At 70.7% G+C, this 20,066-nt stretch overlaps 3 protein-coding genes across 3 annotated transcripts in view; 2 read left to right on the forward strand and 1 right to left on the reverse strand.

The window, feature by feature from the left end:
* Positions 1–2,185: 2,185 nt before the first annotated feature.
* Positions 2,186–3,323, forward strand: RPS19 (ribosomal protein S19). The gene is given in 7 exon segments (XM_067316919.1): positions 2,186–2,255; positions 2,475–2,545; positions 2,638–2,738; positions 2,834–2,956; positions 2,959–3,016; positions 3,122–3,176; positions 3,259–3,323. Coding segments are annotated over 6 exon segments (435 nt in total). The 5' UTR covers positions 2,186–2,255; the 3' UTR covers positions 3,286–3,323.
* Positions 3,324–5,717: 2,394 nt separating this feature from the next.
* LOC136995927 (cell adhesion molecule 4-like) lies at positions 5,718–14,851 on the forward strand. The gene is made up of 4 exons (XM_067316922.1): positions 5,718–5,799; positions 8,866–9,040; positions 13,006–13,154; positions 14,694–14,851. The coding sequence occupies exons 1-4, from the start codon at positions 5,718–5,720 to the stop codon at positions 14,849–14,851; spliced, it is 564 nt and encodes a 187-aa protein (XP_067173023.1).
* A 4,510-nt stretch (positions 14,852–19,361) lies between these two features.
* The window catches only part of LOC136995928 (igLON family member 5-like), a 6,637-nt gene continuing 5,932 nt past the window's right edge, over positions 19,362–20,066 (reverse strand). Inside the window, exon 5 of the mRNA XM_067316924.1 lies at positions 19,362–19,408. Coding sequence (XP_067173025.1) covers positions 19,362–19,408 — 47 coding nt within the window. The remainder of the gene's footprint in view (positions 19,409–20,066) is intronic.

The following is a 20,066-nucleotide window of genomic DNA, read 5'->3' on the forward strand; positions in this document are numbered from 1 at the left end:
CCCCGCTCCAGGGTCACCTTCGTTAGCGCTGCCAGGCCGTTAGCGAGGCCGGTGAGGTAATGCGGCTCCCCAGGGCCCCGCCGCGGCTCCTCTCCTCCGCTCCGGGCTGCAGCAGCGATCGATGGCGGCGGTGGCTGGCGGCGCCGCGGTTTCTGTGCGGGCCGGGATGTCGTCCAGCGCCGGGGGGGGGGGGCAGGTGACCTGCGGTGACACCGTCTCCTTCGCGGGGAGGCTGCTGGAGCCGCTGCGGTGTCGGCACTGGTTGGGGGGGGGGGGAGGCGTTTGCCAGCTCCCGCCTGGGCTGAAACGGGGACAAGGACAGAGCAGGGGTCAGCGGCGACGGCGCTGGCCAAGGGGGCAGCTGCGCTGCGCACTGGGGAGCGTCCGGCTCGCGCTGCCCCAGGCCCGGCCATCTGCTCGGCAGCACCGGAGAGGCCGTGGCAAAGCGATGGAGGCCGTACGGGCCCCCCCGTCCCTTCAGCGGGGAGAGGAGAGGCTCCGTGAGGCAGCGGGGTGACAAAATGGCCCCCCGCGCCCTCACATGGCGGCCGGGGGCACGAGGGTCTCCCCCCCCCCGGGGGTTCCCCTGGCAACCGCCCAGCCAATGGGGGCTTGGCACCCCAAGTGCACAGCCAATCAGAGCACAGCTTTGCACACGGCCCCCTCCTCGGGCAGCGGGGAGCACGGCTGCTGGTCTGCACGCGGTCCCCCGGGGGGGGGGGGGGAAGCTTTGCACACGGCCCCCTCCTGCCCAAGGGGCTTCCAGAAGCTTCCACATGCTCCTGCTATGGCCACCCCGGCCCCCAAAACGCACAGAATCACCCCAAAACCCGCCCGTAGGGAGATCTGTAGCTGCTGCTGGTGGGAAGGGGTTTTACCATGGGGCTCCACGTCCCCGCAGTGGGGCGGGAGGCGGCGGCGGCGAGTACCTACCCCGGCGCCGGCGGAGCCCCCGCCACAGCCCGCCCTGGCAAGCCGGCTGCCGCGGCAGCTCCCCCCGAGGGCTGTTCGCAGCGGCGTCGCCCCTTCCCGCCCCGGCTCTGCTTCGCGGGCGGCGGCGCGCACTGCCCGCCCTCCTGACAAGAAACGCCCGCCAACCAACCAACCACGCCGCCTCTTTCAGCCACCCTGCAGCCCCCGGGGGCCAATGGCCGCCCGGCTTTGATGCGGCCGCGTGGAGGGCGCCCAATCGGAAGCGGCGGGGCTCGAGAGCTCGCCTGCGGGCGGCGGACACGACGAGTGGCCGCTCCTTTCCCGCGCTCCGCGGGAGGCAGCCAATCAGCGGCGAGCACACCCGGTGCCTCGTGCAGCCCAGACTCAACCAACCGCTGGAAAGGGAAGGGGGGGGGGCGGCCTGGGCAGAACCATTGCGAGCACGGGGGGGGAGCAAGGATGGAACCATTGCAAACATAGGGGCAGAGTGGGCAGAACCATTGCAAGCATGGGGGGGGGCCGCATGGGCAGAACCATTGCAAACACAGGAGGTGGGCCAAACCATTGAGCACGGGGGGCGTGGCAGCAACGGCAGAACCATTGTGAGCATGGGGGGGGGCAGAGTGGGCAGAACCATTGCAAGCGCAGGGGGTGGTGTTTCTCCCTGTTTTTCTCCCCCATGCCAGCGTTTCCCCCCGGCACCGGCATTTTCCTTGATTTCCTTTTCTGGATTTGCCTGATGAATAAACCGCCACTCCCGCCAATCTGTTTCCTCGTCCGAGCCACCCCGCAAGGGGCCAAGAGCGAGGCAGGAGCACGCACCCTCCTTCGCAGGTGTTAGGCCACGAGGACCCCACGATGTCACAGCTGGGCACCTGCGCTGGGCGTAGCAGTGGGGCCACCGTGCAGAGTGGGCACTGCGACATCGCATCCCGCCGCTGTGACATCACCGAGCGGTCATGACATCACAGCTGCGCTGCCTGCAAAGAGTTCTGCGGTGCCGTTAGGAGGCCGTGGCCTAAGCGCGCGAGGCGCCGTGACGTCACGCAGGGGCGGGGCCAGCCGCCCCTCTCCCGGCGCTCTGGCGCCCCCCGCGCGGCCGCGCCGCTCCCCTCCGCGAGGAGGAAGGGGGTGGGGGAAGAGCAAGCGAGGCATCACTTCCGCCTCGGCACCGCCCGCTCCGCGAGCTGATTGGCCGCGCGGAAGCCTCGCGGGCGTCGATTGGCGGAGCGGCTCTCGCGAGACCCCGAGCCCTGTGACTTGGCCTGGGCAGCCCGCGCGGTCTCTTTTCCAGCCCAGCCGCCAACGGAGGTAGCAGCGAGGTCGGCGCCGGGGCCGGAGGGGGGAGAGAACCGGGACCGCGGAGGGGAGAACTGGGCCGGCGGGGCGAGTCGGGCCGTGCCGGCGTTGCCGGGCCTGGGCGGAGCTTGGAGCCGGGAGCGGGGTGGGAAGGGAAGGGCAGGGCCGGGTGCCGCTGCCGGCCGGGCCCGGCCCGGTCGGTCGGTCGCCGCCGGGGCTAAGGCCGCCGCTGTGCTCCGCAGATGCCGGGCGTCACGGTGAAGGACGTGAACCAGCAGGAGTTCGTGCGGGCGCTGGCCGCCTTCCTCAAGAAGTGAGTGCGGGGGGGGGGGGGGTTGGGGGGGGGGGACACGCGGCGGGCGGCGGCGGCCCCGTTACGCCCCCGTGACGGCCGCCCACCGGCAGGTCCGGCAAGCTGAAGGTGCCCGAGTGGGTGGACACGGTGAAGCTGGCCAAGCACAAGGAGCTGGCGCCCTACGACGAGAACTGGTTCTACACGCGGGCCGGTGAGTGCCGCCCCCCCTTTCCGCGGCGGCGGGGGGGGAGGGGGTGTCCGGGGGGGGGGGTGAGGGGTCTCACCGCCGCCCCCTCCCCCCCGCAGCCTCCACGGCCCGGCACCTGTACCTGCGCGGCGGCGCCGGCGTGGGCTCCATGACCAAGATCTACGGGCGGGCGGCAGCGCAACGGCGTCATGCGAGCCACTTCAGCCGCGGCTCCAAGAGCGTCGCCGGCGCGTGCTGCAGGCGCTCGAGGGCCTCAAGATGGTGGAGAAGGACCAGGACGGGTGAGCGCGGCGGGGGGGGGGGGGGCTGCGGTTCCGGTCTGTGTCGTGTCCCCCCCCCCCCTTCCTCGCCGGGGGTCATTTTTCGGTTGCCTCCGTGTCTCACAGGGGCCGCAAGCTCACTCCGCAGGGACAGAGGGATCTGGACAGGATCGCCGGGCAGGTAACGGGGCGGGGAGGGGCGCCGGGGGGCTGCTCCCCTCTTCCCCCCCCCCCCCGGGCTCACGGCTCTTCCTCTCCCGCAGGTGGCCGCCGCCAGCAAGAAGCACTAGGTGGATTTTTGACTAATAAAACGGAGTTCTGAGCCGCTCGCGCTGGTGCTGCCGTGTCTTCCTTCCCGCTGCCCTCGAAATCCGGGGGGAGAGAGGGGTGAACGGGGTGTGGAGCCTCCCAGGTGCCGGCAGGATGCGGCCTGGGATGCAGAGCTTGGTGTCTCCTGAGTGTGGGGCGGCAGCTTGGCCGGAAAAGCGACGCTTTGGGGCAGTGCCGGCACCCAAAACGTCCTGCAGGACAAGGATGAGGAGGGGGGCGGCTCCGGGAGCGCCAGCTCCGTCATCCTGGCGGTTCCACCCGTGATTCCAGGGGGATTCAGGAAGGTTCCTGCTGGTGAGGGGCAGGGCCGGCGTGTCTGAGCCCCAAAACTCACCATTCTTTCCCAGTTTCCTGCCTGAGTTCCAAAGAAACGCCGCCGCCAGAGGACAAACATGGCAGGAACATCGGCCCCAGGGTTGTTTTCAAGCTCAAAACAGAGAATTTAGCGAGAAATCGTCATTTTGGCTGTAGCTGGGGCTTTGCTTGTGCTGTGCCAGAGCCTTCAGAGCGGTTGGCTGCTGCTCCAGGCCGAGGGGTTTTCTGTGGCACTTTGCAGGCTCCGTAGTGCTGCTGTCCCCAATCCTGGGCAGAAGGAGCGTTTCCATCTGCTGCTGCCTCTGCCAGCCCTGTCTGGTGACAATTGGAGCTTTGGGGAGGGCTCAAGTGTTGCATGCTGCAGCCAGGCCTCATCCTGTCCTGCTTCTCATCTGTTGCCACTTTGCTGCCTCTAAAGAGCCACTAAAAGGGGGAGAGTCACAGCCACCACTGGTGGGGGGGGGACCCGGTGCGTCTCTAACAGCACTTTCACCAGTGCAGCACAACATCACGTGCTTATGCTAGCGGTGACACCTGGAAAATGGGCCTGGAAGCAGCAGCTGCTCCTGGTGGCTGCTGTGGAAAGCAAAAATCTTCTTTTCCCTCTTCTCGGGAGTGGGAAAGTAGCTATTTTTGGGCTTGCAGCAGCTGACGATGGTTCCTCGTGCTCCTGCCTGCGGCTGTCGGGCAGCATTGGCTGCTCCGAGGAATTTCTCTGGTACCTGGGCTGGAAGGTGACCCCGGGGCTGATAAAAGATCCTTGAATTCCAGGCTAGAATAAGTGGCAGTGGGCAGGAGCTGTGGCTGGGCTGGTGAGCAGGAGGGAAACAGCAGCCTTCTTTCTCCCTTATACATCAGGGTCTGCCCCAAGCCAGGCAGGCGGCACAGAGAGGAGCCGAAATCCCTGTCAGAATTGCTGAAATGAAGCTGGCAGCTGTGTGGATCAAGGAGGGGAGAAGGGTGCGAGGGTCGGGGGGAGTCTGGGGAGGGTGTGACGCTTTGATATAAGGAAATTCAGCGCTGAAGATGAGGCCGAGCGGGCAGCGGTGTGGGACATCGGACCAAGCTCGGCTCCCTCCTCCACCGCAGCCGCTCTGGATCCGCCTCCGCACGGTGCGAAGGGGGGGAATGGCCTTGTCCTTATCGGGAAGGGCGAGGGGCACCCACAAGGTGAGGGGGGGGCTGAGGAGGGTGACACAAGGGGGCAGCTGCCACTTACCCAGGGGGGCTCCCTCGGTCGCTGACGGGTGTTGGACCTCCATGATGGCAGATCAGGGCAGCAGCCCTTTAATGGTCGCCTGTTGTGGGGGGAGAGCGGCCGTTTAACGGCTGTGCGGTGAGGGGAGAGCGGCCGTTTAACGGTCGCCTGTGGAGAGGGGGCAGTGGCCGTTTAACGGTCGCCCGAGGGCCTCGCGTTCGAAGGGCGCGAGGGCGGCGCTGATTGGCCGCCGCGCGGGCGTGGGGGCGGGCGCTGGCGCGCGCTGATTGGCCACCGCGGGAGGGCGGGAGAGCGGCGCTTCAAGGGTCGCTCGAGGGCTTCGCGCCCCGCCGGCGGCACGCGCTCGTTCGCTGGAGGGGGGGGGGGAGGGGGGAAGGCGGCGCTGATTGGCCGCCGCGGGGCCGCCGGCGCGCGCTGATTGGCCGCGGCGCACGGGCCCCCCTCTCTGGTCCCGCCCCTTCGCCGGCGGCGCCTCGCCTCAGAGCTCCGTGAGGCGGCGGAGGCGGCGCGGCGAGGACGGCGGGGATGGAGCCGGCAGCGGCCGCTCTCCTCGGTGATTCCCCCCCCGTAAGGAGCCGGGAATGGGCCCGATCCCCCCCCCCCCGCCCCCCGCTTGAGGCGCTTTAACCCTTTTGGAGGGGGGGAGTCGCTGCCCCGCGATGATCCCGGGGGTGGGGGGGTCCCTGGGGGGGAGGGGACCGTGCCCTGGTTCCCCTTTAGGCAGGGAAAGGGGCTCCCCCTCCCCCCAGGCCCTTTCCCGGCGTTTCTCCCTCGCTGAGCGCCATCGATCCTGCGTATCCTCGTCATTCCGGGCAGCCCTTCCCTCCCGGCTCCCTTCCGCAGGCAGCTCTCGTCACGATGCCTTTCTTCGGCTCGGGGAAAAAGGTGCCACCTGCAGAACAGCCCCTCGGCGCGGCGGCCGCCTCTCCGGCGACAGCAGGCGCCGCGTCCCCCGGCCTGCGGCCCGCCTGCACCTCGCTCGCTCTCCTCGCCCCAAAACCCGCGAAGCCGCCGGCTTTTCCGGCTGCCCCCGGCACCCTTTGAAGCCGCCTCACAATGAGACGCCTTGGATGCCAGCCCGGCGCGCGAAGGAGCTTCGGATCGCTAATGTCGCCGGCAGAACGATTCCAGAAACGGGTTTGAATCCTGCAAAACCGCCTTTCTGGGTGTCGGCGCAGCCCCGAAGCCTCGTCTGCTGGGCGGCGTGCATCGGAGCGGCTCCGCCTTGTCCGCCGCGCCCAGTTATTCCGGCAGGGCAGTCGCCATCCGGGGAATCCTCTGACCGGGGAGCAAATGAAAGGCTCCAACTGCACTAAAACTCTCCGGCCCGCCCGAGCTGCCAAGAGGCAAAATACCAAGGAAAACGTTAAGGAAAATACCAAGTTTTCGCACGTGGGCACAGTGACACGTGGTGGCGGATGGCGCGGCCACGCGGCAGATAGACACGGCGGCACCGCTCCCTTCGGGGGCTCCTTCCCCCACGGAGTATTTCCGCGCTGGTTTTCCCTGTGTTCCACCGGGATTTTAACTGCGTCAGGAGAAGAGGACGGGGACAGAACGTGGGATTCAAGGCCCAAAACATCACATTTTTTAGCTGCGGCGGCTCCCATCGGGCTTCAGTCGTCTTCTGCCGCCACAAGTTCCCTTTGCCAGAGCCTTTGCCACAAATAAACTGGGATTTGGGATGTTTTGGGAAGACGGGGGAGAGGGGGGCAGCTTCTCTGTGACCCAACGGCGCCTGCCAAGACAGTTTTACCCCCAAAGCGTTTAAAAGCCGCTTTTTGGCGGCGTTTTGGTTTGCCTGGACACTGCTAGCCGGAGGGGGCCGGAGCCTGGGAAGGACAATTCACTCTGGGAGGCGGAATAAAGCCGCTCCGGGAGGGCCGAATGAAGCCGCTCTCATCCTCTGTCCGTCGCGGAAAACAGCAAAGAAAACACGGAAGGAAAGTTTTGCCGCGGCCCCCTCCCGGGGCCGGGGTTTCGGTGGGTCCCCGGCGGCGCTGCCGAAGCCTCCCCATTCCGGGCTCCGGCTCTCCCTGAAGCAGGAAAACGTTTGTCCCGGAGCGCGTGGAGCAGGATGCGCTTCTTCACTCGCTTTTCCCCCTGGTTTTCCTTCCCCGCCGCAGAATAGGACGAGAAATGGAGGCGGCTCCCGGGAAGCGTCGCCTTCGAGCCGGCTTTCGCGGAGCCGGAGATGCTCCGAGTCCGAGGCGGAGGAATCGCGGAGGTAGGCGGAGCCGCGCTGCCGCCTTCCCCGCGCCCGCCGGGAGAATTCGGAAAACCAGCCGGGGCCGCCGGACGTGCGCCGGGTGTCAAGAGGCTCCCGCGGGGGATCCCGGCTCCCGCGGGGCTCTGGCTGCGGCCCCGGGCCCGCTGCCCGCCTGGGAGCCGCTCCCGGAAACCCGCCCGGAGCCAAAAGCCGGCACCAGAAACCTCGGAGCGCTCCGGAGCGGCTGCTGCCTCTCCGTGGCGCCTTCCCAAAAAACCCCCCGCTGGCATCAGAGTGGGGGGGAAGGAACGGGGCGGCACGTAGGAACATTCCCAGCGCCATCTGCTCCCGCGGCGGCCGGATCCTGCGGATCCTCGCGGAGCCGCTTCCCCCTCGGCAGCAGCCTCGGCCCCTTCGGACGCCGCGGAGGGGATCGGAGCCACCCCAGCGCTTTCGCCCCAAACTGCGGTGGGGTTTGGGCTCCCGCTGCCCCCCCCCCCGCCGCAGCGGGTCTCGGCTCCGGTTCTGGAGCGTCGGAGCGCCGAATGTCGGAGCAGCGGCTCCGGGGCGGACAGGCCGCCCGCACCGCCGCCTGACTCGCCGCTTTGTTGGGCGCCTCGAGGTGCTGGCGGGGGTGAAGGCGCCTGTAGAAATCCCGGCAAAACCGGCCCCCGGCGGAGCCGCCACCGCTGCCGCCGCTCCGGCGGCTCCCAGCTCCGCGTCCCAGCTCCGGTGGGTCCCAGTTCAGCACCCCGGTGTGTCCCAGTGGGTCCCAACACCCCGGTGTGTCCTGGCATCCTGGTGTGTCCCAGTTTGGCACCCCGGTGTGTCCCAGTGGGTCCCAACACCCCAGTGGGTCCCAGTTCAGCATCCTGGTGTGTCCCAGTTTGGCACCCCGGTGTGTCCTGGTGCCCCGGTGTGTCCCGGCGCCCTGGTGGGTCCCCCCCCACCTCAGGGGGCCCCAATCCTGCCCGCACTGCCCTTATCCCGCTTTGGGTGCTCCCAATCCCACTGGGGAGCCCCGATCCCACCCAGGGAGCCCTGATCCCACCCTGGGGCATCCTGATCCCACCTTGGGGGCCCCTATCCCATCTCAGGGTGCCCTGATCCCACCCTGGGGTGCCCCCAATCCCACCTCAGGATGCCTGATCCCACCTTGGGGTGCCCCAGTCCTGCCTGGGGAGCCCTGATCCCACCTCAGGGTGCCCCGATCCCACCCAGGGAGCCCTGATTCCACTCAGGGTGCCCCGATCCCACCCTGGGGCATCCCAATCCCACCCTTGGGAGCCCTGATCCCACCCTGGGGAGCTCTGATCCCACTTTGAGGTGCCTAATCCCACTCAGGGAGCCCCGATCCTACCTCAGGGAGACCCGATCCCACCCTGGGGCATCCTGATCCCACCTCTGGGAGCCCCAATCCTGCCTGGGGAGCCCCGATCCCACTTTAGGGTGCCTGATCCCACACAGGGAGCCCCGACCCCACCTCAGGATGCCTGATCCCATCCAGGGAGCCCCAATCCCACCTCAGGGAGCCCCAATCCCACCCTGGGGCATCCCGATCCCACCCCGCGGCTCCCCAATCCCACCCGGGCCCCCTCGGAGCCCCTTTAACGCCCCCCCCCAGCTCCCGCACGGGGCCGGTAAACAGCGGCTCCCCCCACCCCCCCCCCTCCGCGCCCCCTCCCCCTCCCTCCGCGCGCGCGCGCGCCGGGCGCGGCCCCTCCTCCGCCATTGGCCCGGCCCGCCGCATCTCATTAGCATACATTTCCCCCTCATTAGCATACATTTCCTCCGCAGCGGCGGCGGCAGGTGGGGAGCGGCGCAGGGACGCGGCGGGCGGGCGGGCGGCCGCGGCGCAGCGCGATGCAGCCCCGGGCCGGGAGCCGCCGCTGCTGCTGCCGCCGCCACCACCCGGCGCTGCCGCCGCTGCTGCTGCTGCCGCTGCTGCTGCTCGCCTGGGCGCCGGGGGCAGGTAGGGCCCGGGGGGGGGGGCCGCGGGGGGGGGGGTAACGGGGCGGGAGGGGGGGGGGAAATGGCGCTGCCGCCTCCCCCCACCCACCCGCCGCCGCCGCCGCCGCCGCCATCGCGGGGTTGGGGCGCCCGGAGGGGATGGAGGGGGCGGGGGGAGCTCGGTGTCCCCGCGCCCTTGGAGGGGGGGGGGCAGTGGGGTCCCCGCGCCCTCCCCCCCCCCCTTCCCCGTGCAATGGTGTCGCCCCCCCCTTCCCCGTGCGATGGGCTCCCCTCACCCCCCCCCCCGCATTGGTGTGTGTCCGTGTCTCCCCCCACTCCGTGCAATGGTGTCGCCCCCGTCCCGTCCCCCCCCCGGCCCCGCGCAGCGATGTCCCTGCGCCTTTGTGCGCCGCTGCCCCCGCGCGCGGCGGCCCCGCGTCCTCGTGCGCCGCCGTCCCCGCGCTCCCCCCCCCCCACCCGGGTCCCCACGGTCCCCCCCCCCCCGTCCCCCCCCCGGGTCCCCGCGCCGCTGTGCCTGCGCCCTCGTGCGCCGCCACCCCCGGAACCCCCCGTGCACCGGTGTCCCCGCACCCCCATGGACAGGAGTCCCCGTGCGCCAGTGTCCCTGCACCCCCGTGCACGGGTGTCCTTGTGCGCCGGTGTCCCTGCACCCCCATGGACAGTTGTCCTTGTGCGCCAGGGTCCCTGCACCCCTGTGGACGGGTGTCCCTGCACCCCCGTGCAGGGGTGTCTTCATGCGCGGGTGTCCCTGCACCCCCGTGCACAGGAGTCCCCGTGCGCCGGTGTCCCCACACCCCCGTGCACGGGTGTCTTCGTGCACTTGGTGTCCCTGCACCCCCGTGGACGGTTGTCCTCGTGCGCGGGTGTCCCTGCACCCTCGTGCACGGGTGTCCTTGTGTGCTGGTGTCCCTGCACCCCCGTGGACGGTTGTCCTCGTGCACGGGTGTCCCTGCACTCCTGTGGACCGGTGTCCCCGCACCCCCATGGACAGTTGTCCTCATGCACCAGTGTCCCTGCACCCCCGTGGACTGGAGTCCCTGCACCCCCGTGCACCAGTGTCCTTGTGCGCCAGGGTCTCTGTACCCCCATGCACGGGTGTCTTCATGCACGGGTGTCCCTGCACCCTCGTGCACCGGTGTCCCTGCACCCCTGTGGACGGGTGTCACCGTGTGCCGGTGTCCCTGCACCCCTGTGCACCAGTGTCCCTGCAGCCCCGTGCACGTGTGTCCTCGTGCGCCAGTGTCCCTGCACCCCCATGGACGGGTGTCCCCATGCTTGGGTGTCACCGTGCACCGGTGTCCCCGGACCCCCCCTGCACGGGTGTCCCCACACCCCCATGCGCTGGTGTCCTCGTGCGCTGCCGTCCCGCACAGCCCTGTGGACGGGTGTCCCCGTGCTCGGGTGTCCCCGCGCCCCCGTGCGCCGGTGTCCCCGCGCATCCCGGCGTCCCCGCGCCCCGGCGTCCCCGCGCGTGGGCCCCGCGTCCCCGGCGGCGGAGGGAAGGGCGTTTGAAAGACGGCGGCACCCGTCACCGTCACCGCCGCGGTGCGGGAGCCCGGCCGGGTCCGCACCCCCCGCGAGGGGGCCCAGGCGTCCGGGAACCACTCCTGGCCCTGGGGTGTCACCGGGGGCTGTAGGTGGCTCTGGGGTGTCACCGGGGCCATCAGGTGGCTCTGGGGTGTCACCGGGGTTCTCAGGGTCCATAGGTGGCTCTAGGGTGTCACCAAGGTCTGTAGGTGGCTCTGGGGTGTCACCGGGGTTCTCGGGGTCCATAGGTGGCTCTGGGTGTCACCAGGGGCTGTGGTGGCTCTAGGGTGTCACCAAGGTCTGTAGGTGGCTCTGGGGTGTCACGGGGGCCATGGTGGCTCTGGGGTGTCACTGGGACTGTCAGGGCTGCGGTGGCTCTGGGGTGTCACCGGGGCCATCAGGTGGCTCTGGGGTGTCATTGGGGGCCGTGGTGGCTCTGGGGTGTCACTGGGGCTCTAAGGGTCCATAGGTGACCATGGGGTGTCACCGGGGACTGTAGGTGGCTCTGGGGTGTCACCGGGGTTCTCGGGGTCCATAGGTGGCCCTGGGGTGTCACTGGGGGCTGCGGTGGCCCTGGGGTGTCACCGGGGGTCCGTAGATGTCCCTGGGGCGTCACCGGGTGTGTGTGTGGGGGGGCACCACTTTGTCCCTTGTCCCCGGCCGAGCGCCCCCCCCCCCCCCGGGACGCCTGGGCCCCTCCCGGACGCCTGGGCCCCCCCCCCACCGTGGGCGGGAGCCGCCCGGACGCCTGGGCCCCCTCGGCGGGTGCCAGGCGGCGCCGGCCCGGCCGCGCGCGGGCGCAGAAAGGGCCATTGTGTGTCCCCCCCCCCCCCCCCCGCCTTTCCCGTCACCCCGGGGGGGCCCAGGCGTCCGGGCGCCCCCCCCCTCCCCCCCCCCCCCCCATGGCGGAGCCCGGCCCAAAGGGGCCCAGGCGTCCGGGCGGGCGTGAGTCACGCGGGGACAAAGCGCCCCTTGTCGTGTGTCCCCCCCCCCCCCCCCCCCGGTGGCACCAACGTGGGCCGCGCCCGGACGCCTGGGCCCCCCCCTCCCCCCCCCCCGCGGTGACCTTGGCGGTGGCAGCGGGGACACGGGGATGGGGGGGGGGGGGGACACGGGGACAACGCGGTCGCCGTGGCGACCCCCGGTTTGTGTGTGTGTGTGCGTGGGGGGGGGGATGTGCTGACAACGGCGAAAACGCGGCGTTGTCACGGCGACCGGGTGACAACCGCGTGGGGACGGGACAGGGGGGGGCCCAGGCGTCCGGGAGGCGCCGCCGGGACGGGTGTCACCGGTGTCACCGTCCCCCCCCCCCCTGCGCTGTGACACCGTCGCTGGTGACCCCGTCCCTGTGCCGTGACCTTGTCCCCGTGTCCTGGTGTCCCTGTGTCTTGGTGTCCCCATGTCCTGGTGTCCCCATCCCCATCCCTGGTGTCCCCGTGTCCTGGTGTCCCCATGTCCTGGTGTCCCCATCCCCATGTCCCCGTGTCCTGGTGTCCCCATGTCCTGGTGTCTCCATCCTCATCCCTGGTGTCCCCATGCCATGTCTTGGTGTCCCCGTGTCCCCGTGTCCCCGTGTCCCTGTGTCCCCCGTGTCCTGGTGTCCCCGTGTCCTGGTGTCTTGGTGTCCCCATGCTTGTGTCCCCCGCTACGCCCACCTGTCCCCGGTGTCCCTGGGTGTCCCTGGTCTTCCCACGTGTCCCTGGTGACTCCATCCGTCCCTGCGTGTCCCCACATGTCCCCAGCGATCCCTGGTGTCCCTGGTGTCCCCAGGGATCGTCGTGTGTCCCCAGAGATCCCTTGGTGTCCCCATGTGTCCTTGGTGTCCCTGCGTGTCCCTGGTGATCCCTGCACATCCCCGATGTCCCCATGTGTCCCCAGTGATCCCTGCGTGTCCCCAGTGTCCCCACGCATCCCCCGGTGTCCCCACGTGTCCCTCATGACCCCATCCATCCCTGCGTGTCCCCTGCGTCCCCCCTGCATCCCCAGGGATCGCACCCGTCCCCCTGGTGTCCCTCCGTGTCCCCTGGTGTCCCCAGGGATCCCATGCGTCTCTGGTGTCCCCGTACGTCCCCAGCGTCCCCCACGTGTCCCCCGCTGTCCCGCGGGATCCCACGTGTCCCCACGCATCCCCGGCATCCTCAGCGTCCCCAACGGTGTCCCCACGCATCCCCCCTGCGTCCCTGGTGTCCCCCCCACGTGTCCCGGTGTCCCCAGGGATCCCACGTGTCCCCACGCATCCCCGGCATCCCCCCGTGTCCCCCCCACATCCCTGGTGTCCCCCCGCGTCCCCAGCATCCCCAGCGATCCCAGGCATGTCCCCGGCATCCCCCCCGCGTCCCCACCGGCGTCCCCGGCGTCCCCCCGCGTCCCCCCGGCGTCCCCCCGGCGTCCCCCCGCGTCCCTGTGGCGGTGACGGTGGCGGTGTGGCGGTGGCGGCAGGGCGGGCGCAGGAGGTGCAGGCGGAGAGAACGTGACGGTGGCGGAGGGCAGCACGGCCGAGATCACCTGCCGCCTGCACCACTACGACGGCTCCATCGTCGTCATCCAGAACCCGGCGCGCCAGACCCTCTTCTTCAACGGCACCCGCGGTGAGCCCGGGGGGGGGGGACACGGGGGGGGGACACGGGGGGGGGGGACACGGGGGGGACACGGGGGGACATGGGGGGGACATGGGGGGGTGAGGGTTCGGGTCGTCATGCAGAAACCCGGCGCGCCAGACCCTCTTCTTCAACGGCACCCGCGGTGAGCGCGGGGACAGGGGACGGGGACGTGGGGGGGACATGGGGTGGATGTGGGTCCATGGGGTGGGGATGGGGGAGTCCATGGGGGGGACGTGGGGTGGACGTGGGGGGATGGGGGGGAACGTGGGGGCTGGGGGGGGGGGGATGTGGGGTCCATGGGGGGTCCGGGGGGGGGACATGGGAGGGATGTGGGGTCTGTGGGGGGGACATGGGGGCCAGGGGGTGAACATGGGAGCTGTGGGGGTCCGTGGGGTGGATGTGGGGTCCATGGGGGGTCCAGGTGGTGGACAGGGGGTCCGGGGGGGGCATGGGGGGGACAGGGGGGATCCTTGGGGGGATGTAGGGGCCATGGGGTGGACATGGGGGACCATGGGGGGGCCGGGGGGTGGCTGTAGGGTCCTTAGGGTGGATGTGAGGGGCTGTGGGGGGCCATGGGGGGGTCCATAGGGTGGATGTGGGGTCCATGGGGGGGCCGTGGGGGGGACAGGGGGGGGCCGTGGGGTCCGTGGGGGGGATGGGGTTGGATGTGGGGCCCGTGGGGGGTCTGGGGGGGGGACGTGGGGGATCCGTGGGGGGGATGTGGGGTCCGTGGGGTGAACATGGGGGCCGTGGGGGTCCATGGGGTGGACATGGGGGCTGGGGGGGGGGGGGTCGGGGGGTCTGTGGAGTGAACATGGGCTGGATGGGGGGTCCGTGGGGCAGCTGGGGGGGTCCGTGGGGTGGATGTGGGGGCCGTGGGGTGAACACGGGGGCCGTGGGGTGGACATGGGGTGGCTTGTGGGGCTCATGGGGCAGCCGGGGGGGGGGTCTGTGGGGCAGCACTGGCAGCCGTGGGGTGCGTGGAGCAGCTGTGGGGACATGGGGGGGGGTGTAGGGGTGTGTGGGGCAGCCGTGGGGCGCGGGGGGCAGCCGTGGGGCGGCCGTGGGGCAGCCGTGGGGCCGGCGTGAGCCGCGTGCCGTGCCGCAGCGCTGAAGGACAAGCCGTGGCCGTGGGGCCGAGCGTCGGCCGTGGGGCGCGTGCTGTTGGCCGGGGGTGGCCGTGGGGCGCTGTGCGTTGGCCGGGGGTGGGCCGTGGGGCGCGTGTGTTGGCCGTGGGGTGCGGGGGGCAGCCGTGGGGCGCGGGGGGGGCGGCCGTGGGGCAGCCGTGGGGCGCGGGGGGCGGCCGTGGGCGGCCGTGGGGCCGGCGTGAGCCGCGTGCCGTGCCGCAGCGCTGAAGGACGAGCCGTGGCCCGTGGGGCCGAGCGTTGGCCGTGGGGCGCGTGCGTTGGCCGGGGGTGGCCGTGGGGCGCGTGTGTTGGCCGTGGGGCACGGGGGGCAGCCGTGGGGCCGCGTGGGGCGGCCGTGGGGCAGCCGTGGGGCCGGCGTGAGCCGCGTGCCGTGCCGCAGCGCTGAAGGACGAGCGGTTCCAGCTGGCCGAGTTCACGCAGCGGCAGGTGAGGATCCAGCTGGCCCAGGCGCGGCTGGAGGACGAGGGCGGCTACTTCTGCCAGCTCTACACCGAGGACACGCACCACCAGATCGCCACCCTCAACCGTCCTCGGTAGGACACGCTGGGGGGGGACACGTGGGGACACGCGGGGACACGTGGGGGGGACGTGGGGACACGTGGGGGGGACGCAGGGACGCGTGGGGGGGACGAGGGCGGCTACTTCTGCCAGCTCTACACCGAGGACACGCACCACCAGATCGCCACCCTCACCGTCCTCGGTAGGACACGCGGGGGGGGGACGCGTGGGGGGACACGCGGGGGGACACGTGGGGGGACACGTGGGGGGACATAGGGACACGTGGGGGGACGTGGGGGACACGTGGTGGGACATAGGGACACGCGGGGGGGACGAGGGCGGCTACTACTTCTGCCAGCTCTACACCGAGGGACAACGCACCACCAGATCGCCACCCTCACCGTCCTCGGTAGGACACGCTGGGACGGGACGTGGGGGGGACACGTGGGGGGACGGTGGGGGGACGTGGGGACACGCGGGGACACGTGGGGGGGACGAGGGCGGCTACTTCTGCCAGCTCTACGCCGAGGACACGCACCACCAGATCGCCACCCTCACCGTCCTCGGTAGGGACACGTGGGGACACGCGGGGGGGACGTGGGGACACGTGGGGACATGTGGGGGGACGCAGGGACGCGTGGGGGGGACGAGGGCGGCTACTTCTGCCAGCTCTACACCGAGGACACGCACCACCAGATCGCCACCTCTCACCGTCCTCGGTAGGGACACGTGGGGACACGCGGGGGGACGTGGGGGGACGTGGGGGGACATAGGGACACACGGGGGGACATGGGGGACACGTGGGGTGGGACGAGGGCGGCCGCTGCTGCCAGCTCTTACGCCGAGGACACGCACCACCAGATCGCCACCCCTCACCGTCCTCGGTAGGACACGTGGGGACACGCGGGGGGACGTGGGGGGACGTGGGGGGACATAGGGACACACGGGGGGACATGGGGACACGTGGGGGGGACGAGGGCGGCCGCTGCTGCCAAGCTCTACGCCGAGGACACGCACCACCAGATCGCCACCCCTCACCGTCCTCGGTAGGACACGTGGGGACACGCGGGGGGACGTGGGGGGACGTGGGGGGACATAGGGACACACGGGGGGACATGGGGACTCGTGGGGGGGACGAGGGCGGCCGCTGCTGCCAGCTCTACGCCGAGGACACGCACCACCAGATCGCCACCCTCACCGTCCTCGGTAGGACACGTGGGGACACCGCGGGGGACGTGGGGGGACGTGGGGGGACATAGGGACACACGGGGGGACATGGGGACACTGGGGGGGGACGAGGGCGGCCCGCTGCTGCCAGCTCTACACCGAGGACACGCACCACCAGATCGCCACCCTCACCGTCCTCGGTAGACACGTGGGGACACGCGGGGGGACGTGGGGGGGACGTGGGGGTGTGTGTGGGGGGACGCGGGGACACGTGGGGGGGACGCGGGGACACGTGGGGGGGACCGAGGGCGGCTACTTCTGCCAGCTCTACGCCGGAGGACACGCACCACCAGATCGCCACCCTCACCGTCCTCGGTAGGACACGTGGGGACATCGCGGGGGGACGTGGGGACACGTGGGGACATGTGGGGGACGCAGGGACGCGTGGGGGGGGACGAGGGCGGCTACTTCTGCCAGCTCTACACCGAGGACACGCACCACCAGATCGCCACCCTCACCGTCCTCGGTAGGACACGTGGGGACACGCGGGGGGGACGCGGGGACACGTGGGGGGGACGAGGGCGGCCGCTCCTGCCAGCTCTACAACCGAGGACACGCACCACCAGATCGCCACCCTCACCGTCCTCGGTAGGACGCGGTGTGACGGGACGCGGTGGGGACGTGGGGGACACACATGGGGGGACACGTGGAGGGACACACACGTGGGGGGACACGCGGGGCAGGGCGTCCCCGAGCCCCCCGCGCCCCCGCAGTGCCCCCCGAGGCGCCGCTGGTGGAGGTGGCGGAGGCGGCGGTGGAGGGCGCCGAGGTGGAGCTCAGCTGCGTGGTGCCGCGCTCCCGGCCCCCGGCCACCCTGCGCTGGTACCCGCGACCCGCCGCGAGCTCAAAGGTGACGGCGCCGCGGGGACCCCTGGGCGCGGGGACGGGGACGGGACGCCCGTGGGGACGTGGCGGGGACGGGGATGGGGCATCTATGGGGACGTGGCGGGGACGGGGACGAGGGTTGGGACACCATGGGGACGTGGCGGGGACGGGACACCCGTGGGGACGTGGTGGGGATGGGGACGGAGATGGGACACCCATGGGGACGTGATGGGGACGGGACACCCATGGGGACGTGATGGGGACGGGGGACGAGGATGGGACACCCATGGGGACATGGCGGGGACGGGACACCCGTGAGGACGTGGTGGGGACGGGGACGGAGATGGACACCCATGGGGACGTGATGGGGACGGGGACGAGGACGGGACACCCTTGGGGACATGGTGGGGACGAGGATGGGGCATCTATGGGGACGTGGGATGAGATGGGGATGGGACATCCATGGGGATGTGGTGGGGACGAGGAAGGGACACCCAGGGGGACGTGGGGGACATGGTGGGGACAGGGCGCCCATGGGGACGTGGTGGGGACGGGGACGAGGATGGGACACCCGTGGGGACGTGGTGGGGGACGGGGATGGGGACGGGACACCCATGGGGACGTGGTGGGGACGGGACAGGGATGGGACACCCCATGGGGACATGGCGGGGGTTAGGATGGGGCATCCATGGGGACGTGGGATGAGATGGGGACGGGACGCCCATGAGGACATCATGGAGATGAGGATGGGGCATCTATGGGGGACGTGGGGGACGTGGTGGGGACGGGACACCCATGGGGACATCACGGAGATGAGGATGGGGCACCTTGGGGGACGTGGTGGGGACGTGGTGGGGACGGGACACCCACGGGGGCGTGGTGGGGACGGGGACGGGGACGGGACAGGCCGCGCATCCCGGTGACGCCCCGTCGTCCCCCGCGTCCCCGCGTCCGCGCAGGCATCTGAGCAGCCGGGAGCAGCTGGGGAAGGTGTTCAGCCTGCGGAATGTGCTGCGCTTCCGCGTGGAGCGCAAGGGACCACGGGGCCATCGTCACCTGCGAGGCCACCCACCCCGCCCTGCGCGGCCAGCGCCCGCAGACCCAGTACATGCTGGACGTGCAGTGTGAGCCGGGGCCGGGGGGACGCGTCGCGCCGTGGGGGGGGGGGGACGTCGCGCCGGGGGGGGGACACCACGCTGGTTGGGGACGCTGTGCCAGTTGGGGACATTGTTCTGGGTGGGGACACCGCGTCGGGAGGAACACCACGCTGGTTCGGGGACATTGTTCTGGTTGGGGACACCACGCCGGTTGGGGACACTGCGCCGGTTGGGGACACCGCGCTTGGTGGGACACCGTGCCAGTTGAGGACACCATGCCAGGGGGACACTGTGCCGGTTGGGGGACACCATGCCGGTTGGGGACACCATGGTGGGGGAGACATCATCCTGGTTGGGGACACCGTTGGGTGGTGGACCACCGTCCCAGTTGGGGACACCATGGTGGGGAGATGCCATCCCGGTTGGGGACACCGTGGTGGTGGGACACCATCCTGGTTGGGGACACCATGGTGGTGGGACACTGTCCCGGTTGGGGACACCATGGTGGGGAGATGGCATCCCGGTTGGGGACACCGTGGTGGTGGGACACCATCCTGGTTGGGGACACCATGCTTGGGGACACCGTCCCAGTTGGGGACACCATGGTGGGGAGACGCCGTCCTGTGTTGGGGACACCGTGGTGATGGGACACCATCCCCGTTGGGGACGCCGTGGGTGGTGGGACACCGTCCTGGTTGGGGACACCATGCTTGGGGACACCGTCCCAGTTGGGGACACCATGGTGGGGAGATGCCATCCTGGTTGGGGACACCGTGGTGGTGGGACACCGTCCCAGTTGGGACACCATGCTTGGGGACACCGTCCCAGTTGGGGACACCATGGTGGGGAGACGCCATCCTGGTTGGGGACACCGTGGTGGTGGGACACCTCCCGGTTGGGGATGCCATGGTGGTGGGGACACCGTCCTGGTTGGGGACACCATGCTTGGGGACACCGTCCCAGTTGGGGACACCATGGTGGGGGAGATGCCATCCTGGTTGGGGACACCGTGGTGGTGGGACACTGTCCCCATTGGGGACACCATGGTGGGGGAGATACCGTCCCGGTTGGGGACACCCATGGTGGTGGGACACCGTCCTGGTTGGGGACACCGTCCCGGTTGGGGACACCATGGTGGTGGGACACTTGTCCCCGTTGGGGACACCATGGTGGTGGGACACCGTGCTGCTCGGGGACGCCACGTCGGTTGGGGACACCGCGTCGGTTGGGTCCGCGGCGCCGAGGGGGGGACACGTCACCGCGCCGGTGGGGGGGGGGAACGGACGGGGGACACGTCACGCCACGTCACGGCGCCGTCCCCAGACGGCGCCCACGGGCGCGGATCCACCCGTCGCAGAGCGTCCTGCGCGAGGGTGACACCCTGGTGCTGACCTGCGCCGTCAACGGGAACCCGCTGTGAGCGACGCGGGGGGACGCGGCCGGGGGACTACGGGGGGGACACGGGGACACGGGGTGGATATAGGGGGACACCAGGGACATGGGGACACGGGGACACGGGATGGATATAGGGGGACACCAAGGACATGGGGACACGGGGTGGCCATGGGGGGGACGCAGGGGAACATGGGGACGTGGGGACACGGGATGGATATAGGGGGACACCAGGGACATGGGGACACGGGGGACATGGGATGGATATAGGGGGACACCAAGGACATTGGGGACATGGGGTGGCCATGGGGGGGGACGCGGGGGAACGTGGGGACGTGGGGACACAGGATGGATATAGGGGGACGCGGGGGACACCAGGGACATGGGGTGGCCATGGGGGGGGACACGGGATAGATACGAGGGGGGACACCAGGGACACGGGATGGATATGGGGTATGTGGGGACACAAGGGACATGGGGTGGCCGTGGGGGGGGGACATGGGACGGATATGGGAAGACGTGGGGACTCCAGGACACGGGGTGGCCGTGGGGGGATGTGGGGACATGGGGAGGCCATGGGGGGACACCAGGGACACGGGACGGATATGGGGGGACGTGGGGACCCGGGGTGGCCATGGGTGGACACGGGGACATGGGATGGATATGGGTGGACACGGGGATGGCTACGGGGGGCCGTGGGGGCCCGGGGGGCA

Source organism: Apteryx mantelli, unplaced genomic scaffold (assembly GCF_036417845.1).
Source record: "Apteryx mantelli isolate bAptMan1 unplaced genomic scaffold, bAptMan1.hap1 HAP1_SCAFFOLD_182, whole genome shotgun sequence".
Taxonomy (NCBI): Eukaryota; Metazoa; Chordata; class Aves; order Apterygiformes; family Apterygidae; genus Apteryx; species Apteryx mantelli.

Coding starts and splice junctions, on each gene's coding strand:
- LOC136995927 (XM_067316922.1), top strand. CDS start 5,718: ATGCCTTTCTTCGGCTCGGGGAAAAAGGTGCCACCTGCAGAACAGCCC. Junction 5,800..8,865: donor CGCCTCTCCGGCGACAGCAG/GCGCCGCGTCCC, acceptor TTTCCTCCGCAG/CGGCGGCGGCAGGTGGGGAG. Junction 13,155..14,693: donor CTTCTTCAACGGCACCCGCG/GTGAGCCCGGGG, acceptor GCCGTGCCGCAG/CGCTGAAGGACGAGCGGTTC.